Source organism: Agelaius phoeniceus, chromosome 1 (assembly GCF_051311805.1).
Source record: "Agelaius phoeniceus isolate bAgePho1 chromosome 1, bAgePho1.hap1, whole genome shotgun sequence".
NCBI lineage: Eukaryota > Metazoa > Chordata > Aves > Passeriformes > Icteridae > Agelaius > Agelaius phoeniceus.
In genome coordinates this window covers 115,247,473-115,270,894 of record NC_135265.1, presented here as the reverse complement: position 1 = coordinate 115,270,894, position 23,422 = coordinate 115,247,473, and the positions used below count along the sequence as shown (strand labels likewise).

Genomic DNA, 23,422 nt, shown 5'->3' with positions numbered 1-23,422 from the left:
CTGCACAAAGACCACTCTTCCCCTCCAAACTCTAAGTGGGAGCAGAGAGCCCTCACCAGGAAAAGCTGGCTTATTTCTGCCCTGAAGCCTGTGAGGATTCCAAAGGCCTAGAAAAGAAGGGGGACAGAAACCCTTCTGCTTACTGATACAAACCTCCGGGCAGAAGGTTTCTTCAAAATATTTTTGCAATGAAGAGGAATGGCAGGGAGATAAAAAATAAAATAAAATGACAATACCCAGAGGATAGAGTCCCACCTCCAGACACAAACACACCCAGCAGTCTCTTTGAGCTGCCACAAGTCAGAGCACTCACTAGAATTAATGTGTGAACTTTCATCCTGCAAAGAAAACCTGAAAAGGTTTCTCAGAGAGCAGGGAGTGAGAGAGGTGGACTGGGGTTAACCTCTTGTGGTGCACCTGACCCTCCAGTTCCACCTGATGTTCAGATGCTTTTGCTTCTCAAGCATAGACAGCAGCTCCTGTGGCTTTCAGGCTATTTTTCTTGACCCTCTGGATGCTCAAAACCAGAGCAAGTACAGAAGTAGCACATGTAAGAGTTACAAAGAAATCCTGAACCCCACTTCCATAGGCTGGGCTTGAACCTTAAAAGACTCCATTTCATAAAGAGCTTTCTTCATACATTCACAGCTTTTCTACATTTACAATTTTGTCAAAATTATTATAAAACATTTATTGACAGTACAACAGAACAAATTTCTGTAAAGCAAAATTAAAGCGGAAAATGGCTTTAAGTCATTTTTGACTAGCCAGCTGTACAAAAGCTTAAGCAAGGCAGCAGTTAGGGAGGATGGGTTTGGAAGAATCCACATGGAGTTCAGGAGATGTCATGCCTTATTAGGTCACCAAAATAAGCTGTTATTGTCTTCAGTTTGAAATTGAGAAAATTTTGTTCTATTTCCACTTTCCCTCCTGGCCCTGCTAAGGAAGCCACCTGAAAAACAAAGAACAAAAAATAAACCAATCAATGTACAGGAAAAGAGGCAAAACCCCAAACCTAATGCACAAACAATCAGAAAAAAATATCTCTGCTCTGTTAATACTGGTGGAAAATGTTCCTTGGCAGCTAATGCCTCTGATCCTCTTTTTATGTCTCCTTTTACTCACAGAAGCCGTTTGTGGCTTGTGACTGAAAAACCCTCCTTACCCAAATCACATAAACAAGAGGATTTCAGAGCCAAAGAGAAACATTCAGAAGTTGACATGCTGTGCTGAGGCAAGAGATGCTACTCTGGTTTGCATGGTACTTGGCATTTGAGAAATGCCAGTGTAGCAAAAAGCAACCTATAAGCTGTGCTTGAAAGATGCCACATCCCAACTTTTGGGGGAAGAGTAAAACCAATTTTAGTAATTAGAATTAGGAAGCATAAAGGTTGCACTGAAGAGTGGCAGGGTGGAAGGGAACAACCCAAACAAAACCAAGCCCTAAACACACAGAGAAACTCACCAACAAAGGTCACGGTTCATTGTTGTTGCTATTGCAGCTAAAGAAAAAGCTGTTGTATGCACTGGAGTTGCAGGCAGTGCTGAGGGCAAGGCTGGGGCAGCAGTGCCTCTGCAGGCTGGGGGAGCCTGTCAGGCAGCACCGCTCCCAGCTTTGTGTTTATGATCACTGGAGTGAGAATTTCATCATTCAGGCTCTGCTGGACTGAGCCCGGTGCACACCTTTAATGCTTAATATTTACAGACAGACACCATTTCACAGAGGACTTTGCATTTTGGGCTGGAGCAGGCAGTACTCTCCCTTTTCCTCTTCCTATTCAGGATGCCTCTGAGGGATAACAGCTTACAGGCCATCAACTCCTCATCAGGAGAGACTGCACAGTCAGAAGGACAAACACCAAAACTGAACATTGTCTGCTTTTCTCCCCCTCCACTTTGGACCCTGAGGACATGTCCTGTGGGGGGGGTCCATGCTCCACAGCCAGTTCTGCTCTGTGCTGCCAGTCCCCCAGGCTGCTGCAGGAAAATTATTTCTATAGTTCCCCATGCAGGGAAACTTCCCAGGCAAAGTTACCAGGGTCTACAAGCCTGCAGTAGATTTTAACTGATCTTTAAGTCGAGATGATGTTAGCAGCTGAAACTTTGAGTTCAAGCTGTGTTATTAACACTTCTAAAGCCCCTTGAGACTTAACTCTGTAGTGCAGGTTTAAATATAAACATGCTGAACTTCCTCTATTTTATCATGAGTAAAAAACCAGCCTACTATCAAGAGAAAATAACAGATTAATTTAAACTACATCTTGAACCTTTATTGACTTGTCCAGAAAACCGCCACACTTATCTAAATCAAGCATTTACTTTTCTGTTTTGATTTTCTCCCTTTTTTTTGGTTTTTTTTTTAGACAAAAAGTGTGAGCAGTTTCTTCATTCTTCAACTTCTGACGAAAGGAAAAAACGCTCAGCGTTCTTGTCAGAGAGGAACCTGCCACTTAAGTAAAAAAACAGAGACTGGCTGACTTATAAATAGCACAAGAATCTAAAACTGGCAAGTGATCAGGAATGTTAATTTTACAACTTATCTGTTCTTACTTGAAATCCCACAAAGCATTGTGCGTTGATCCATAGTTTTTCTAGGAAGATGTTAACTTTTAATTTTTTACAAACAGAAGCTGGAATGTCCCTTCCAAAAAGCATCAAGAGGCTTTGCACTTTATAGTTGATGTCTCTTAAGTATTCTAAAATATTAATTGGATTAGTCAGTATAAGAATACAGAAATTAGCATCTGGGGGTTATGCACTCCTACTTTCTGGGCATGGTTTGTGTCACTAGCATATCTAAGTATGACTAACACATTGATATTAAACACTAGTATTTACTAAACATTTCTCTTAGAAGGCCAAGTAAAACAAGATGCCCCTACACTGACGGGTGGTGTCCACCAAGGGACAGCTGAAAATTTACATATGTTGTGTCTGGTGTCTAAGTGTTAAACCCAGGATAACTATGATTAATTTGACTAAAGGTATTTGATAAACCCAAAGGTGAAAAAAAAATTAAATAAACACATGGGAATAAGCTCTGCTGGGACAGATCTGGTACTGTATGCTCTTTAACCCACCTGATACACAGAGGAGAGAAATGCAAATCCTCCGTGACAATGCTTAGTTGTAAATTGCTGGAGGTTGCAAATTTAATTACGTAGGAGTTGCCAAGTTTTCCTCAGCAGGGCTCAGTCAACCCTGACAAGTGCAGTGAGGGAAGGCTGCCACACACCAAACTTCAGAATGGTCTGGCCTGGCAGAGGGACACCCTCTAAAAATAACAGCAGATTGAGGAACGATGCTTTGAGAAAAACAAAGGTGCTCAGCTATTTTTAGAGATATCGACAAACATCTCCTGTTTTTGCAGTGCACTACAATGGTGAATACAGAAAGACTTTTTAAAAACTTGACTAGTCCAAAATGTCTTTATTTTGTACTTTCCTGTGTACAAACAATGATTCCCTGCTGGCAACTCTCCTTACCCTGGTTTATTCTTTAGTTCAAACCCACATTACCTGGGTGGACAGATATTGCTTCCTTTGCTGTCCCTAGGCAGAGGTAAAGGTTGCAGCTTCATTTAACCCCTCCCTGCATCCCTCTCACCTCTCACCTTCATCTCTCAGTTCAGTGACTACTGCTAAAAAGAGTCCACAGCCACAGCCAAAACACATCAAAAAAGCAGCCAACAGGTTTGAAAAGGAGACATCAGAAAAGATGAAAATATGAAAGGGGAAACAAACACAGACGATTATTTCAGGAGCACAAGTTGTTTGAGGTGCAAACTTCCCTTACATTCTTCAAGTGTACTTTTGATCTTGAAGGTTTTCCTACTGGTCTTCGGGTTTTTTTTACGTTTTTTTAATCATACTGAAACTCTTTTAGTAAAGTAACTTCCCATCTGTTCCAATCACCAACTAATATAACTGTAGACTAAAAATTTATCATATTTTTTTCTCCCGTCCTAGAAACTTTTCTGAGGTACGACAAGTACAAGCTTTTTGACTTGATATGGAGGCACACAAGGACTCTGTGAATCAGTTAATTTTACAGAATACTACTAAAATTAAGAATCCCCTCACCCTGCATCCAACCTAAAAGCTAAGGGGAACAAAACCCTACCCACTTGAAAAAGAAGAAAATGGTATTCTTTACACTGAACATAATAAAATAAAATGCTCTCAGGCAGCATCTTTGAAAATGTACAGGTATGCATGTGAATAATGACACCATCACAGTGGTGCTGTCACTCTTTAATAGGCCAGACATTTATTTATTTTTTTCTTACTTAGTGTAGGCAAATTACAATTCAGTATGCAAGCATTATGAGCTTCAGGAAGACTGAAGTTCAGAAGTATCACTCTGGCTTGGTGTATGCCGTGGGTAACTTCTGGCTTTTATCAAGGACAGAGAACACACATGAGTGTCAAGTGGGCTGCTTAAAAGCTGTTGTTATTAACACAATAGTCACAGCTGAAGTGTATGCAATTACATTCACTTAGAAATTATCAGCCTCCAAAACACATCAACCCACGGTATTTTACCCGCCAACTCCCCTAATACCTAAGCATCTTAAAAATACTATCAAATCAACTTCTGTTCATTTCCTGGCCTCTCACTCCCTGCTTTGCTCACTGTTCTATTTACTCCTAAACAAAGATGACTCTGCTTGGCAAGTCCTATTTGGCTAGGCTCCATTTTAAAATATCACAGCTAAAAGAGACAATTCAAATAAATAAATGGGTTTTACTCATCTTGACTCTCTCTTCATTGAGCAGTCATTTTTAACAACTGGACCTTCACAAACAGAAACACAGCAACACAGAAACACATTTTTTCATCCAGGCAGTATATTGCAGACAGAACAAGGCCTCAGTGTCTAACTCCAGATTTTCTCAAAGTGATTGATGGAGATGAGGTAGAAAAAAAGACAAGAAAAAAAAAGAAAAGTACCAGCATAATGTGTATGTTTTGTAGGACCATCAAGGTCCAGAACACTTTGCTTAATTCTAGGTTCACAGAACCACTCTAAACTAGACAAGAAACAAAAATCCATTCCTGTATTCTGACAGTATTTGAAATATAAGCTAGGTCTGAGACACCAACATTTAGGACAGCAAAAGCTCAAAGAGCAGCACAGTTTGACAAAATTGTGAGACATAGCTACCACAAACAGCAGTATGCCTGTCTTCAAAGCATGGTGACATTTGAAATGATCACTAAGGCACAATCCAGTATCTGAGCCACTAACCAAGCACAAGCAGGATAAGCAATGAACTCCCAATTCCTCATTACTCCATCTCCCAAATCTGGCTAGGCTGCTAAATATGCTGATGTGGTTATCTGTCTCACAATAGACCAGGTCACCAACATTTCAGGCTCACCAGTTTATTGGGGGGAGCCATCATGCATCCTGACAACACAGTGACCACCAGTGAGAGACCAACACTGTGTACAACTTCTACAATGGGATGAAAAGAACAGATTCCACCATTACCAAGAAGGTCCTGCAGCAACAAATTGCAGGTTCCTCCTTATTTGCTGCAAATATCAACATGCAGAAGCATTATCTGGTACAGAAAAGAGTTTGTGAAAGAGATTAGACTACCTGGGATGACTTCAATTCCCAGAGGGAATTGAACGGAACACTTCTCACTCTGCCCAATGAGGCAGAGCACAGCTTCATAAACACTTCATAAATTACATTTATGAACTACATAACAGGCACTAATAAATATATGTATTTTTCAATGTATGTGTACACACATAATTATTATTCCTGATTGTTCCTAGCTAGGAAGAAGATTGTTAAAGATTAATTCAACCTAAAACCAGACCTTTTTACGCACACATTACAAATTTTCTAACATGTTTGTAAACAAGGAGACTTGATGCAATTCAGGGGAATGTTTTTATATTTATTGTAAATGAGCCAATCATCTTGTACTGGTTTGCTGCTCCCTCTTGAGGCAGAAGTACAAAAGTTCACTTCTCTGAGACCTAAACTCCGTTGATTTTTTAAAGGAATTCCAAGAGTTCCATTTCTCTCAACAAGACCAACTCCACACCAACGTGGCTGTCCCAGCAGAAGCAGTAAGTGCTGTTTTTGCAATAAAGTCCTGTGGAACAAGGCTGGATATCTTGTCCACCAATAAGGCAATGAACACCTCTGACACAGCTAGGTCAAGGTCAGCTATCACCCTGCTTTCACTCCAGCAGCAGGATCCCTTTATCCCTATTTTATGTCTGCTATCTAACAGTGATCTGATAGCTATTTTCCATAAAAATTACACATTTTCCACTAAATTCGAACCACCTTAACTAATGGTTAAAGAGTAATTTTATTGCAAGGTTGTTTCTAACTGCTGGGCTTTTTTTTTTAATTTTTTTTTTTTTTAATTTTTAAAAATTTTTATTTTGCTGGAAATTCACAGCCCTAGAAGTGTAGTGGCAATAAATCCAGAAAAATTCATTTTTAAATTCAGGTGGAGATTTTGTTAGTCAAACCTGTAACAGTCTTCTGTGGACCAGAGTATTCACCAAAGTCACATTTGGAACATGTCTGACTCACCTTTGTCCACACAGGATGAAGACACTTCATTAAACAGTGGGCTTGATTAACATTCTCTTTCCCCCTCTCAGATCATCAACCTTTTGGGTTTTTTTTGTTTTTTTTTTTTGTTTTTTTTTTTGGTTGTTCTTATAATGACACTATTTCTAAAGAAAGGAATAAGGTGCTGATTTCCCTTCCTGAGAGTAGCCCATAGCCTGGAACACTGAACTGAACTGAACCCAGGACCTCAGCCATGAACTTTTAACAACTGAGCCATGTTTTTGAGCAACAGTTGTTACTCTGCAGCTACATGTGTTAAACCAAACCCATGGATGTAATCAACATAATTCAGAGACAACTGTACCAAGATATAGAGATGTCAGGACACCTGGCTCTATCAAACAGAAGAGCCCAGCTCTTCTGAAGGAAAAGGTACAGCCCTGGGGGGAGTATTCCTGCATGCTTTTGTGGAAACAGAATTGAAATGTAGATGCCTTTGGCCATTTAGAAAGCCAGTAAAAAGTGCTCATGAGTAGAGCAGAAAACTCTCCAAGGTCACTCTTCATCATGGGAATGAAATATTTGACAAAAGAAAGTGTTAAGATGCAATATAATTAGAGAAACTCTTTCTAAAATTAAGGTCCCTGTTCAAAGACTCATAAGCCACTTTGACATTTCACCAGCCTGAAATGCAAAAAGGAATTGAATCATCACCTGCCAAAGCAATGGTTCTGTGCACAGCATGGGCTTAGAGTCTGCTAATACTCAGGCCATGTGAATTTCAGCCTTTTTCTCAAGCCAGCTGTTTGCCAGCAACAATTCCACAAGCCACCATATGGCTTGATGCCCTGCCTATTCTGAGTCAGATGCAGTTTTTGAAAGAGCAGGAAAAAGTCCTGGGAAGTCCTGTGGCATCTTGCAGGTGAGAACTGCTTCCTTCTTTCTGAAAAGCTACAAGACATAATTAACATAGAAAATACACAGAGGAACCTAAACCAAACACTCAGGGGAATTGTTAGTCATGCAACTGCTTAAAAAAACCCCAAACTTCTACCAAAATTCTCTAATACAAAAAGCCCCACATCAGTGCCACAAATTCTGTGTTTATCACACATCTCTTCAATGCAAGCAGTCTATATGGAACAACACACTTGTGTGGACACCAAAGGTACCAACCCTGAGAGCAGTGACTACAGCTGTGATTTCCTGCAACTCCTTCATAAACTGACAGCCATGAAGTCTGAGACTCACCAACTAACCAACTTATCAGACAGTGAGAGCTGGTTAAAATATATTTTTTGATATTTTTATAATGATGTATGTGCCTGGCAATTGGCTTTGAAACTTCTACAAGAAACCCCATTCTGTTGCTTTAAGAAGAAACAGCACCAAAACCAGGGAAATCATCTTATACTCCCATTTCTAAATATACCAAAAGTACTGCAAACACAGAAATCACTTCACACAAGGGTCAAATTTAAAACCACCAAATACCCCACATTCAGCTGAACAGACTTGAAGTCTTATGTATGTGTTTATAATACTCATGTTTTAAGTCAGCTGAACATTTTATTCATTCACCAAGACCTCATCCAGTAACACACCTGGTTAATATCAGCATTCCGAGGCAGAAAATACACAATATTGTTGGTGATCTTCTTGGAGAGCCTGAAAATTTCAAATGTAGAAGCCAGTAAAGGAAAAAAATGAGAATGGGGAAGGAAAAGTTTCTTTATATTGATTCATTTTGAAAGTATGTCTCAATTTCAGCTATTATTCAATTAAATTGTAGTTAATCTTTTGAGTATGTGGGTAGGATTCTCTTCTGAAATGCAGAAACTCTTTCACCATTAAAAGCAGAAAAAAAACCCCCCACATTCACTTTTCATGAAAATTTGTCTGAACTACAAAGAAGTATTTGACAAATTTGAATGTAGTTTGTAGCTAGCATATTTAGCTTACAATTGTTTTTAACCCACTTTGTGAAATCTCTCACACATGCATATGAAGATTTTCTTACAAATATGGTTACATTTTAGCAAAAAAGGGGACAAATTAAGATTATTCTGTGACAAAAGAAACCCCACACTTCATATATGATGAAACTATTATATTAATACCTTCCCAGATGAATGAGTGCTCAGTATCACTGTTAACAAGCTAGTAGGAAATTCTATATATTAATTCAAAGAGTTAATATTTTGCTTGCACTCTTGTGTGATTTCCCAAGTCACAGGCAGGTGCTGACTGAGAACAGTTTTAGTAAGATATTTTAAATAAGATATCCCCTTCATGAATCAATTAAAAATTAAGTGATGACAAGGTCATAGTTCACACAATTAGTTATCTCTCTCTCTATATATATATATGTATATATACACACACCACATGGCTATTTGATTGCTATGGGGTATTTTAATAAAATAATTTAAAGGAGTTAAAACTGCTGAATTAATGTTTTAAGTTGAGAGCTACTCAATTCACTGATGGATTTTTTCAGGAAAACCTCATTACTGTTTTATTTGGTAATAAGAAATAAAAATATTTAAATTTAGGTGGTGAAGAGGACTAAACAAATGGTTTGCATCTGGAACTCCAGCTGCCGACTGTGTCATCCACAGTCAGCCAACAGGGCATGCAAACCCCATGGGAGGAGAGGGAGGAGAGGAAAGAGAGAAGCCCAGCACAAGGCAGGCACAGCCTGGGAAGGATATCCATCTGGGCAGATCATGGTTTGGATGTCGAAGATCTCGGCAGTGGCGTAGTCGGGTCCCCCCCAGGGCGGGCTGAGGAACACCACGTCGGCGCGCAGGCCGGCCGCCAGCGCCATGAAGTCTCCACACAGGAAGTCGATGTGCTCGGCCACGCCGTACACCTCCGCGTTGTGCCGCGCCAGCTGCAGCTTCTCGGGATCGATGTCGATGGCGATCACTGCCCGCCAGAGACAGCAAACACTGGCATTAATGGGAAGGGGGAATGGTGCCCGAGCAGGGGCGGGGCACGGCGGTCAGACACCGCTGCTGTGACAGCCCCATGCAAGGATCAAGGACCAGACATTTATCTGTGGCTGGCCCCATACTTCTGAAAATTGAGTTTAAAAAGCCCCAACCAACACAGCCCAAGAGAGATGGATGATGCAAGATCAATACATAATATCAGAAATTAAAATTGAGCCAGGAAATAACAAAAAGCCAAGTGAGATGTATAGATAGGATCATAGCCTGCAGTAGAAACTACCATTTGTCTCGCTCAAACATTGATCATAGATGAACTGGTATGAGTATCTAGCAGGAAATATTTATACAGGAAATACTCTCAACGTTTCCCTACAATATCATTAGCTGGCATTAGACTAATGTGAAGTTATTATCACTTTTGTGCACTTGGTTCTGCAGAATCTGCACGGAATTCCATTCAGTGCTTTAAGTACTGTTCACGTAGAGCCTGGTTTTTTTGAGTACACAGACTTCAAGTAAGAATTGGGAAAAGCAGCAGCTTTGACAGAAGTCCACTTTTACCAGTGATCTCCACAGTATCTAACAGACCAGATATTATGCCACACAACAATAGTGTTGACTATTACAACACAAATCTGACTCTGACTTAAAATAGAAAAGCAGATTTATTGGTCCTTTTTGAAAACAGAGAGGTCATATTGTGAGTCTGATGAAGTGAAACAGCTGCTGTTGCTACAGAAGCACTGAAAAAGAAAATAAATCAACAAACAGAGCACATACCTGAATAGTGTCAGAAAAAAGATTGAAGAAACAGAACTAATGCACTGTTTACAACACCTACTTACCTCTTTTTGAGGTCAGTGCAAACTGGATAGCATTTCCTCCAACCCCACAGAACGCATCCACTATGATGTCGCAGTTGAATGACTCACTGACACGGACAGCAATATGCTCAGCTATTTTCTCAGGAGTAACAGAAAACCAGCCCTCTGCAGAGGAAGGGGAAGAAATGTATTTTAACCTCTTATTTCAAGGTCACCTAATTAAAAACAAACAACCAAGCCCCACATAAAATTGAAAGTTTAGTGTTAATCCCAAGAATTTTGGCTTAGTGCATTCCAGCAGGAAATACCGGCTTTGAAGATGATAAACTTTGCTCAGCCCAGAGATTTGCTAAGCAAACAAAGTCTCACTGAAGGAAACCGATATGCCTCAATCTCAATACATGCTTTGTTGACCTTGGTGCTGAGAATTCTGGTTTATCAAGGAGAAGTCCACAAGCACAGCTATGAAAAATTTATATATTGTGATGATGCTCTGTAGGAAATTAAACCAGAAATATATTCTCTTATCCACCATTTTATTTTCTTTGTCACCATGTCTGCTCTGCCAATTAATCTGCAACTTTATGAGGGAAAGCATTAGAAATTGAAGGCTTACAAGCCCAGCCAACAAAAAATACCTGGTAATCATAATTCCTCCTTTACCTATTAATTTATGATTTGAAGTGTTTTGCAAGCAAACATGGAAAAAAGTCACTTTGTAAGTGACTGCTGCAAGTCAGAACAAAACAGAATGAAACTAGATCCATCAGCATACTTGGAAGTTTCACAAAATTATTTTATAAAGTATAGAAATAGAAAAATAGCACTGAGTTTCTGAACAAGTCCTGACAAAGTATAATTTGGGTCCAGCAAGATCTTCAGCAAATATAAGCACTAATGCAAACAGGGATGTGCCACACAAAAAGCATTTCTGAAGTCCAACACTGCCTGGTACCTGCCTGCTGGGAGGCAGGGGGAAGGAATTTATCCATGGGTGCTAACACACACTCAGTAGTGATCCTCCTTTAAGAAAATTAGTAATAAACTGCAAGAAGGACCACAGAATTGGATAGATCCACGAATATATCACCAAGTCAGCACACTCAGTACTGAACCCACCTCTGTCTAGTTTAATTCCCTCATCAAACCGGGAGAAGAGCCGGTAGCGTTGTGCCCAGTACTTGAGGAGCTCTGGATCAGCAGCAATCTCAGGAGGTATAGTTCTCTGTGCATTTTTCTTCCTCCTCCTTCTTTTTGTCTCCTTCTTCTTTGCAGTAATGTTTTCATCCACAGCTGGAAGACACTGCAAAAGTTAACAGTCACTGCTCTTGCAGGCTAGGGAATGTAATTGGTGGGTGACTGTTAAGATTTAAAAACACTGCTAAATGTTCTTTATTACTGTTTGCCAGATTATGAAGATTAGATGCTTTAAATTAAAAAATAGCATCCTGTATTTCAAGGGATTAGCCACAGTCCTAAAAATCCTCACTGTTCACCCATTATTTAAGAGCCTGAATCTTCAACTGGAGACAATAAACTCTATGTAATGAGCAAACAAGTGGATCAGAAACCAGTTTAATGCCCTTTTATCAGTAATGAATTAAAACTAATCCAGACAAGAGTTTTACAGTAGGAATCTAACATAACTGAACTACCATAGGAAGGATTAAATTCTATGTAAAAACCTGAATAATCCTGCTTTCCTTTGTTTCATGTTAAATAGAAAAGTGAGTAATATTGATTTTTTTAAAATCCTATAAAGTAATTTTAACAACACATGTTCCCTAGAGCTCAGCAATGTGCATTTGAACCCAAAACTTCATGGTCTGTGCAGCTACCTGAGGTTTAATAACCCTTGTCCTTGCAGAGGGTAAAAAAGGTACGAATTGCAAACCTGTTAGACCCTGTCAAGGATAAACAATGACTGTTCATCTATAAAGAAGTACTGTCACCATTAAAGACAAGACCTGGGATTCTGGCATTCCACAAGTAAGCTAATTCCACTAGCACAACTCTCAATTGCTTTCGTTACCCCTTAGACATAATGAATCCCATTGAATTAACCAAATAAGTAAGTACTGCACGACACAGTAACTTGAGAAGGCAGTATCAAGTCCACTGCCAATTCATTTCATCAGTTTGCAGGAAACTGATTTACCTTGGCTGATGTCCTCCGTCTCTGGCTGGAGATAATCAGGAATATCCAGAGGGACAAGCTGCCGCCCAGCGCCAGGCTCAGGCCTCCCTGTCCCCAGCTCATTGGAGCCACTCCCCGCAGCGTCCTGCACCTCCCCCTCAAGCTTACTCCCTCCTGGCTCTGTGCAGGCTGCACTGGGAGATGGTGGCTCCTGCATTTCAGCATCCAGCGTCGCACTCTGTGCAGCAGCAACGCCCTCCTGACCCTCTGAGTCGCTGCTGCTCACAGACGATGCCTCTGCTTTACCCTGAGGGGTGCCTGTCTGGGACCTGTCTTCCTCCTCAGGTTTACTAATCTGCTTCAGGAACATTTCCACCTGCAATTGGAAAATATCACAGATGATCAGATGATGATCTGTTATCCAGAGCATAGCTTAAAATCTTTACAGTTCAAAAGCACCTGCCACTGCAGGCACTCTCTACCATGTGTATTTTGAAAACAGTAAAATATCCAGACTTGAAACATTCAATTAGTCCTTAACCATGCTCCCTCTTAAAAATATTTGGAAACAAGTTGCCTTTGGGAACTAGATGCCAGCTACCTCCAAAAGAGAAACAAAAAACCAACCAACCAACAAAAAGATTAACTGATAAATACAGTAAATAATTATCATGTAGTATCTAAATAGTCACATTTGCCACAGCCGAGGTGACCAAGTCTACTACTTCACAACTATCTTTCTCTAATCTGCATTCAGAGATAACTCTGCCTCTCAGGGAAGAGTTTTTTAGCATAAATAGGTAAAATTACCTTCACACATTTGTTGCCTCACCTTCAAGATGTACCAAATGGTGCAGGTGGTAAAGGTTCTGCTGCACAGCAGAGTTCGACATAAGCTCCTAACCAAGGCACAGACACCACTCCAAACTCCTCAAAGGCACATGCAGATGCTCCTTTTTACATTATTGTTGCTCTGAATGGCTCTAGACCTGGAGCAGTTCCTTACCTGGAAGTCTGAGGAAATTCATAACTTTTTTTTCCTTCACATAATTAAAGCTGCCCTCAAACTATATTGGCCCCAGGTACAAAATCAAAAATGAATCAGAAATTATAGCAATGTGACTGGAGCTCAATAAAACACATATGGCATCACCACCACCAGAACACAGTGCTTTGCACTTGGGTTTTGGGGAATGCCAAGCATCCCAGAAGGTGAAATAACATTAAAATCTGTGCCCTCAGATTTTCAGAAAGATTTAACTAAGTAAAATCTCCAGTGAACAAATGTTTCTACTTCTTAGCAATTTCTGAGTTTAAAAACAAAAACCATAAAGTTATACATGAAAATAAACGCAGGTAGAGGTATAAGCAAAACCCTTTCAAAATTACTAAAAACATTGAGTTCCATGAAATACACTAATTTACACAAAGATTTTCTGTTACTGCTGAAATGCCAGCATTAACAACTGGCTTCACACGCAATTTACAATCAAAGATACTTTTAGTAACAACAGAAACCTACACACACCTGTAAAGCTATGTGCACTCAGATGTTAGGAGTAACTTTCACATAGCTTGGCCATTTAAGCTCACAATCCTCTCAACAGGTCTACCAATGCCTTTCCATAGCCATCCTAATCTAAATAATCTTCACATTGGTGGGAGGCAGATAGGAGGGGGAGAAAACAAGAAAAAAAGGAGCAGTGGACTGACATTTAAAATGCCATCTACTCTGGGCAATTAATATTTTGTTTTCATTTTTATAATACAACAACAGCTAAGGTAGCAGATAAATCTATGAATTACAACAGTGTTAACAACTAAACATACTTTCTTCAAAGTTTTGCTTTTTTTGCATGTCATTTCAGATTGCTCTGTAAAGAAGATGTGTGTGTTTTTGCTCTTCCTTGGTTTACGCAGATCCAAGAATTTGGACTTGAGCTTTGCTTTTTTCTCCAAGTACTGCACACTTCGGTGGGTGAAATCTGGAATTCCACCATACCTGAAAATACACAGATAGATACATACATAAGGACTTAGTTGGTTAATTTCCAGTTTAGAAGCTTTAACATGAATGTTGATGTTTGCAAAAAAATAACTTAACACTTAAATATTTTTTTATTGCTCCATTTAAAATAGGTCACTGGGTGGAGCTGCAAAACATTGTACCTTCATGAAAATGTTAACAATTTTTATTTGAAAATATTTAACCTAATTAGTTTTAGATTTTTTTTCTAGTTATATAGTAGTTATCTGGTAGTTATATAACTTTAGATGAAAACAATTTTCCGGGCCAGCCTGAAGAATAGGAAATGAAAAAAAATCTTGAGTAGAAGAATAACAGATCTTTTTGGTGGCTGTCAAGAACCTCCAAACCAGCTGCTTTTATCTTCTAGCAAATGCAATTAAAAAAAAAAAACAACTAAAAAAAATTTCACTAGCCAACACCTGGCAATACTTTACTAGCGTGACGATATTTCACTAGTATAAAGGAACTTCATTCCAGTATGAAACAGCTAAAAATCATGATCTCAGCCCACAGGACTCCAAACTGATAGGACCATTTATTGTCAGCCTTTGTGCTCTAATTTAAGTAGCTGACCAGCCACTTCACATTTATACAACTGAAAGTACATTACATGTTACACTAAGGTCTAGCATGTAAGGTACTTTCAGTTGTATAAATGATTCCCAGAGACTAACTCTGGAACTCAGCTTCAAAAGTTTAACAAAAAGGAAATGGAGATTAATGGTCTATTTCCATAATAACAAGAGGGCTGACATGCTATGAAAAGCCCCACAGTTCCTTCTAAGTAATTACTTTTGTCCTGTGCCACACTTGAAACCCAACACAGAGCAGGTTTCCTCGGGATCTTCCACTGGGTTCTCATCCACGTCCAGCTCATGGCTAGGAAAAAACACAGATGACAAAGTTACTTACTGTGAAGAAACAAATCATTTTACAGCTATACTGCTAAAAATCTTGCAAATTGAAAACATTTAAATGTAGGTTTCAAGTAAGTTCCTTCACACAGTGCTGAAACCAAACCAAGCAAATAACACCACTCTATTCTTGTGCATGAATTTTTGGGTTGGTTTGTTTTTTCTACCCAATTTTATGGACATATGCCCTTCTACTGGGGTTATAATATTCCAAGTATTCTGAATGACCTCTTAAAATACTTAATGGCAAACCCTACATGATGAAGACAGTGTTTGCTCACCCTATTTCCAGATTATCTTCATCATCTATCATGTTACCTATATTATAATCTATATTATTAATGCTGTGAGAACAGCCAAATACTAGAATGAAACCACAGCTACGTGATTAGCAGGTAAAAATTCCACCCACTCCTTCACACTTGAGTCTGCAAGAGAGGAAGAGCAATCTCACCATCTTTGAGACTATGTATTTTTAGAGAAGGAAGAAAAAAAAACCTGTGACAAGGCAGATACTGCCCATTTTATGACTGCCATAGCTCTGAGCATTTTACTGGCAGCATTCAATGCAGTTAAACAATACAGATTATTTACTGTTGTTCTGGTATTGTCTACATTAATTAGACCTAAATAAGCAAGCTGCCCTATGCAATTTAACAATTTCGTATACTCCTGTGGCACAAGAACAGCACCATCACCTTGTACAGTCATCAAGGCCATACATTGTTTTCATCAAGCCCTGGAAGAGAGGAAACATCCACTGCTTGTGGTGAGGCAAAGCAATAAGCAGTGATGGAAGACTATGTGGCTCTGTACTGACATTTTAACTCATATCCTCAATCAAAGGTATAGTTAGTATAAATCAGAAGGCTCCTGGAGCTGGACTGCATGAGAAAAAAGCTCATGTAAATTTCATGACTTGCCTTCTCTTGACTTTGACACATCTGTATTCAGGAGGCTCTTCATCCTCATCTTCATCTTGGTCATGAAGCAGCAACTGCTTTTTTTCACTTGAATTCGAGCTGCATGACTCCTTCACACCTAAAAAAAGATACATCACATTCTCCTTCTGCATAAATCAAATCCTTACCTTCCTGTCCCCAAAGTACCCCTGCAGCTACAGCTAGTTAGTGTGTGCCAAACACACATCTTTACTTGTCTTTGTCTGAGGAACAACATACTAATAAAGTTTTCAATATTACACTGTAGTGTTAACAATCTTATGAAGGACCAACTTCAAATTATCTCATCTCTCCATGAAAAATAAAATGTCTGCAAGATACAAAATTTGAAACAGTTTTACCTTGTGTGTAAAATTTGTTTTCCATCTCATTAGCTATGCAAAGATATTCACACAGATTTAGAAAAGGAAGATTTAAACAGTCCTCTCATTTCTTTTTCAAAAGGAGATCTTCTTTTCATCTCTCCCATTCCTGCTCTACTGTAGGACCAAGCTGGGACTACATCTGCTTTTTCCTCTTCTACAAAGTCTCTAGCAGCAGACTTAAGTCTCAGCTGCAGTATCAAGAATAAGATCAATAATTAAATATGCACTAACAAGGATCTCTCACCAATATCTGTAGTACATTTGAAGATTTATGAAGTACATGTTCTGTTAAAACCATTTCTGGCTGAAAAACACATTCAATATACAGGTTAGAAAGGGGAAATCATCCAAAGAAGCAGAGGGAAGAAAAAGGAATCGAGTATGCAATCATTCCACGAAATACCTAATTGACTTTTTAAAAATAATACAGACATGCCCTTGTTTCTTATATACAACTACCTAGAGAATTCTGATTTTCTATTACCTGACTGGCTAACACTCTTATTTTCACAAGATGCTCTCCTTTTTCTGCTTCCTCCATCACAGGGCTCCTTCTGGCTTCCACTGTCAGATGAACTCTGCTCTTCAGTATCTTTGTGGGCTACTGTTAGAGCAGCACTGCTCTGCTCCACTTCCTCCAAATTCAGATTTAAATCACAAATCCCAGAAATTATTTCACTGTGGAGCTCAGCACTTGAAGGGAGTCTTTTCTCACTTCTGGTCTTGGAGGGAGACAGCTCCAAGCTCAGCACTTCGCTGTGCTCAGGTCCTGGGCTAACCAAGCCCATTTCTCCTGAAAAACCAGTCTCCTGTGTAATTCCATTAATTTCCACTTTGTCACCATGTGAGCTCTCAGTAGTCCATCCTTGACTTGTCCAGTACTGAAACTGTTCCCAATAATACCAGTACAGTTCACTATAATGCTGCTCCCATTCTTCCTTAGTATCTGGACTACTCCAAGGCTCAGAGGCTATGATGCCTTCAGATGATGACACCTCTTGGTGCTTTTCCAACCAACTTTGCCAAAGAAGGCCTTCTCCGTACTCGTTCCAGTACTTCTCCCATTTTTCTTTAAGTTCACTGGGTAAAGCCTCACTTGCAAGGCTTTCTGAACTTTCACAGTTCCCTTCAATTACAGCTTGAGGTTTGCTGCTCATCTCACACTGCTCTGTAGCTAGGACCAGCTCACCAGAAACAGACTGGGTACAACCACCACAAGCTTCATCCTGGCACTCCTGCCCCATTTTATCCTCGTGCTTTTGCTGTAACTCTTTTTTCTTCTTCTTTTTCTTTTTCATAATCTTCACATTATTTTTCTTTCTATAATTTTCTGTTACCTAAAAGATAATGGAAAAGTTAGAAGTCCACAACATATATACAATCTTGTTCTCTCTCTAGTCACATTTCTGTTTCCATTGGAACCCTCCCTCTCAGTGCAACCCTGCTATTAGCTTTTTCCCCAAAAAGGCTGTAGAGTTTCTGGGTCTGATAGGGCCCTGCTATATAACCTCAACTGCCACTTCTGAGGAAGGTGTGAGGATGAGCTGTAGAAATACACATATAGAAAAAAGCAGAATGATAGACAAGAGTGAGGCTGCTGAGTGGGAAGTCATGAGCAGCTCAAAGATTCAGAAGGAAAGTCACCAACAAGAAATGCTTTAAATCCTAAAGGGAAGTTGGTCAGGAATTGAAGGGTGACAAGGTTGAGCTCAACAGCAAAATACTGTCTTGGTAACATCAAGGTTTTGTTTTATGCAGCTGTGGTGGCTGACCCTTACTTTTACCTGGTATCTGCCCAATCAGCAAACACTGTTTAGTGTCTTATTAGGGTAGCAAACATAATGTTCAACCTCATAGAATGTTTAATACTTGCTATTTTGGATGCTGTACACACACAAAAAAAAAATCATTCTGTACTCAGAAACTCTGTAAATCCTGCAGCTGAATCTCTGTTTGTCTTGAAGAGAGTGACCCAAAAGAAGGGAGCAATATCTTTTCCATCTAATCTTCCAATTTGGCTAACAGAAACAGGAAACAAGGAAACAACAACCTCCTGCCCAAACAGGTGGCCCTTTCATTTGTGCAGTACAATCATTTCACTTGTTACAACAAACTCAGCTACTACAGTCACCTGGTGGAACAGAACACAGAAACCTGCTCCTGAAAGGAACACTAAGGTAACTTGTTGGTTTCATCATTACAACTCCACTTGTTTCAGAGGGGCTTCCTGTGATGATAAAACTCACATGGACAAAGGACTGTGAATGTATGCCCCAGTAGCTGCAATCCTTAGTTTTGTTACACTGACAAAAATGTAAGGTGCACTATACAGAAGTTAAAACTGAAGAACTGGCATTGATCTTTCATCCACATCCCTCATGTTATTATACATAGTCCAAAGCACAATGCTTAGTAGTAATCTAATAAGAAAATGCATTATTTTCCCATTCAACTTATTTGCATATTACTACACAGCAACAAATATTGTATACGCACTTCAGGCTTGAAGTTGGAATCCTGTATGGTGTATTTACAAGTTATCAATTAAAATCACATACAAGTTTCTCCTATTTATTTACAAATTAATTAGGTCAGAACCATGCAGTGCTCTGTCTCACTGTCAGGGAGGTCTGTATTCCATAGAGTGGACACTGTGAATATTGCACTGTCTTTTCATCATCAGTGGAAACTTCAGGCCCCTTCTAAAACCCAAATGTTCCCTATTGGAAAAAAAGCATCAATGCCTCATTCCTGCCTTTTGGAACAGCCTGGCTTTATCAGCTGCAAGAGGGATTTGAAGAACCAGCTGTTTATATTACTATCAAAAGCAAAATGGTTCAAGCAGACAGTGTGAAAATAAGTGCTCAGACTGGAGTGTACTAGCTGTCCTGATGTGCAGCATCAGCTTTATCACAGCTGTTTTAAATCAGGTTTCCCTAGTCACGAGGCCACTATAGATATGGACACATAAAGCACAGCCTTGACCCTGTTTAGTCCAACTGGCAGAGGGGTTTTACAACCTGGACAGACCAAGGTGCTGTGTGCTCTTATCAGGATGCAATGCAGGCAGCTTAAAGGCAGCTCAGATATATTTCCATGAACTGCCACCTCAGAAATAACTGAGAGGAGGCATGTCCCTAGGTCTGGAAACAAGGCATGTCCCTAGGTCTGGAAACACTACACAAACAGAAACAAATAAAGCAAGTGAAGATTTACCACAAAGTCCCTGTGGGCTGACTGCCCACCAAACTGAAGAGGTAATCCCATACTCTTCATAAGCTCGGCTTCTGAGTCTAATTCAACTTCTTCCAGGTCCAGGGCATGATTAGTATCCACCTTTAATCTCACATTGGGACAATGGCTCTCCTCCTCAGATGCTTGTTCTTCCCCTGTTAACAAGATATATTCATGAATATAATCTGGTTCTGACACCTCAATGCCACAGCATGGCACACAAAAGATAGCAGAACTGCCTCTCATGCTGTCTTTCACATTTAAAAATCTTCCTCACAAACAGCTCAATTTCTGCATAACTATCAGTAGGAATCAAAATGTAACTTCAGCAGCCAAGGCACTGGACTGGGTCTGTCTGGAAAGGAGTTAAGTTCTCCATAGCAGTCTCTATGTCACTGTGTTTGGGATTTGTGGCAGAAGCAGTGTGGACAGCACACTAATGTTTTGGCTACTGCTGAGCACTCACACAGCCTCTGTAATCTTCTCTTTGCCTGACTGTGCCCTCCCCAGCAAGCTTGCACTTTTATCAAATTGTTAAGCAGAAACATATGCATATAAAATTACAAATACTGAGAAAGTAGGAGTTGAATATGGATGGAAATTATGAAATCAAAAGCTCCTGACTAAGTTGACAATACTGAAATATTCAAGGTTTTTGGTTTGGTTGTTTAGGATATATTTACTGCCAAATTATCACATAACATGAGACCTTTCCATTCTTGACTGATTATTCTCACTACAAATCACTCATACATGTACAAAAACACAGTTTACAATCTCCTTCTTTCATTCCTCTCACATTTCCTCAATCTAATCTGTGCTATTATTTATCAGCTTCTATTTCTGCACAGACTTCCTTTCAAATCAAGACATTATGCTGCTGGATCTACCAACACAGCAATGATTAAAAAAAAATACCAAAACAATTATGGTCAGATATGCAAACATGAGGAATTCAGGAGATGGAGTAGGGGAGTGGTGTTGAATTTGTTAGAGTATACACCATGGCAATTCCTAGATTACAAGCACACCAAGTGAGAGACTTATTTTTCTGGTCCTCCTCACATGATTCATTGTGTATGTGTGAATCATAATTTTCCCCATCAGTGCTATTGCACTTCTCTACTTCTTACTCAGCAGATTAACTAGCAACAGCTAATGCCCTAGGCTGGGGTAGAGACAGAAGAGACAAACATCTAGGATCCACAGACCCTCCATTATGCAATCAATATTGAATTAAGTTGAAATTACGATTTAAGACTAGGTCAGGGATGTGTGATATAATCTGTTCCATGCACCAGGTGAATATTATGTGAGCAGGTAAAATTTATCTGGATAGGAATTGTTGGGGAAGATGAAACAGGAAAGCCATATAAATATGATTGCCTGGCAAAAGACTTTGAGAATATGGAAACTATAAGCGAGATAGAAATGAAAGCAAGCTTTGAGATACCAAGCCTTAGTTACTGAACAATAATATGGCTGCCTAATCCCCTTTTGATTAGACAATACCCTCTGCTTGCAGACAGGTCCAAGGGTCAGAGAAGACCCTACTAGCTTGGCAGAAGGGGTCCAAAGATTAGTTTTTAGGGTTTAAAATGTAACACAGTACGGTAATGTAATGATTCTTATAGGCTGTATGTAAATGCTATAGGATTTGTATATTGTAGTAGACTGGCAAGTGAAAATTAGAATATTTAGCACAGAAGAAGATTTATGGTATTGTAATGGGAACTTCATCCTCTTTTACTCTTTCTTCCTCTCTCTTTACCTCTTGCTCTCTCTCTCTCTTTCAGGGCTCCTCCTTGGGGCTCCTCTTTGGGGCCTGCTCTGGGCTGTGGCTGTCAGCTCCAAGCAGGGCCCTGCACCCAGGCCATTTGCAATAAACCCCAAGTTCCAAGACCTGGCTTCAGAGATCTCTCATCTCCATCTGTCCTGACTGTCCTACCCCCCATTGCTCCTACAAGGAATAAGCACTGCACTTGGTTTGACACAAACTTCTACATCAATATTATGGTAACCTGAAAGCTATGTAAGTTTTAAGTTATTATTCACTTCTGTCCCCAAAGCAAATGTACCAAAAAACAACACAGAGGTAAGAATAACTTAAATAACCATACATAACTTATTTTGAGACTGCAGCTCACATTGCATAGTACATTGTATTAGCTTACCTGTACTGTCATTGTGATCTTTGACATAAAATCCTTTTAATCCCAGTTTATATAATTTTCGATCTCTGTAAAAATAAAGACAGACACAGATGCAGAAAGTCACCATTGAAACGATTTTTTTTCAGTAAAAGCAATCATTCAGTGGAAAAAACCTCCCCAGGGATGCAATAAAATCCCCACCACTGGACGTTTCAAGATGATACTTGATGGGGTACTTAACCTCTTCTAGGCTCCGCTCCCATGGAAGGCTGGACCAAGGGACCTTTCCCAAGGTCCCTTCCCACACGGGCTGCCCTGTGACTCCAGACACGCGAAACAAATAAAAAGTAACAACATCTGGAAAAGGCAACCCTTTACTTAAAGCCTGACGGGAAAGTCCGTAGGAGCGACGCTCAGAAAACGCTGCACTACGCGGTACACTCCGGAATTTAATCTTCTGGTCCTCCTCTCGTTGAGGAGCCGGCTGCTGCCCTGCGGATGGGGAGCGCGAAGGAGGCGGCAGGGCGCGCTGAGCCCCGGCCCAGGGATCGGCGTTTGGGGGCTCCTCTCACCCTTTTCCACTCCCCCCACCAGTGATAAACATATGGGGTGCATTTGTGCACAGCCCCGCGAACCCCAGCTCCGCCCGCATCCCCTGGCCGCAGCAGCGCGGCCCTTCCCGCCCGTCCCCAGCGGGACCTCCCCGGCCGCAGGTACCGGGACGGGGGCGCGCCCGGCGCTACTCACTCGACGAAGGCGCGGGAGCAGAGGCACAGGATGGCGCCGGCCGCCCCCGCCCGCAGCAGCAGCTCGGCCACCAGCCCCGGGCTCGGCTCCTGCACCATCTCTGCGGGGACCTCCCCACGCCGGGCCCGGCCTGGCCCCGCCGCCTTCCGCCGGAACCGCCGCCCGCGCCCGCCCCGCTGCGGCCGGGAGGGCGCCCCAGGCGGGGCCTGCGCTGCCGGTGCCGCCCCACGAGCGGCGCGGGCGTGTAGGAGTGGTCAGAGAGGGTAAAAAGGAGCGATGCAAAGGGCATGGCAAGGAAAGTCTGCGATAAAAGATGCAGCAGCCAAAATCTGGTAAAACCGGGAGTGGGAAACAGAAGTGAGCAAGGCGTTTTTGGAGTAGTGACGGGAGCAGAATCACAGAATGGTTTGGGACCAAACCATTGGAGCGGACCTTAAAATCTCTTTGTACCGACTCTTCTGTCATGGACAGGTACACTTTCCATTAAACCAGGTTGTTCAAAACCCCATCCAGCCAGGCCTGGAACGTTTCCAGGGATGGGGCATCC

The 23,422-nt window shown here is 40.7% G+C and overlaps 1 protein-coding gene across 1 annotated transcript; it reads right to left on the bottom strand.

The window, feature by feature from the left end:
- Positions 1 to 676: 676 nt before the first annotated feature.
- On the bottom strand, positions 677 to 23,083 carry TGS1 (trimethylguanosine synthase 1). The gene is made up of 13 exons (XM_077185656.1): positions 22,876 to 23,083; positions 22,150 to 22,214; positions 19,958 to 20,130; positions 17,226 to 18,078; positions 16,338 to 16,455; positions 15,293 to 15,379; positions 14,302 to 14,473; positions 12,493 to 12,847; positions 11,454 to 11,627; positions 10,356 to 10,499; positions 9,268 to 9,484; positions 8,158 to 8,236; positions 677 to 952 (listed from the first exon to the last, which is right to left on the bottom strand). The coding sequence occupies exons 1-13, from the start codon at positions 22,971 to 22,973 to the stop codon at positions 836 to 838; spliced, it is 2,652 nt and encodes an 883-aa protein (XP_077041771.1). The 5' UTR covers positions 22,974 to 23,083; the 3' UTR covers positions 677 to 835.
- Between the last annotated feature and the right edge of the window lie 339 nt (positions 23,084 to 23,422).

Bases quoted from the DNA above. Each gene is read 5' to 3' on its own strand.
- TGS1 (XM_077185656.1), bottom strand. From the start codon at position 22,973: ATGGTGCAGGAGCCGAGCCCGGGGCTGGTGGCCGAGCTGCTGCTGCGG. The intron at 15,380-16,337 runs GCAAGTCATGAA...GTTTTTTCCTAG, and splicing joins TGTGTCAAAGTCAAGAGAAG to CCATGAGCTGGACGTGGATG. The intron at 11,628-12,492 runs GTAAATCAGTTT...AGTGTCTTCCAG, and splicing joins GACGGAGGACATCAGCCAAG to CTGTGGATGAAAACATTACT.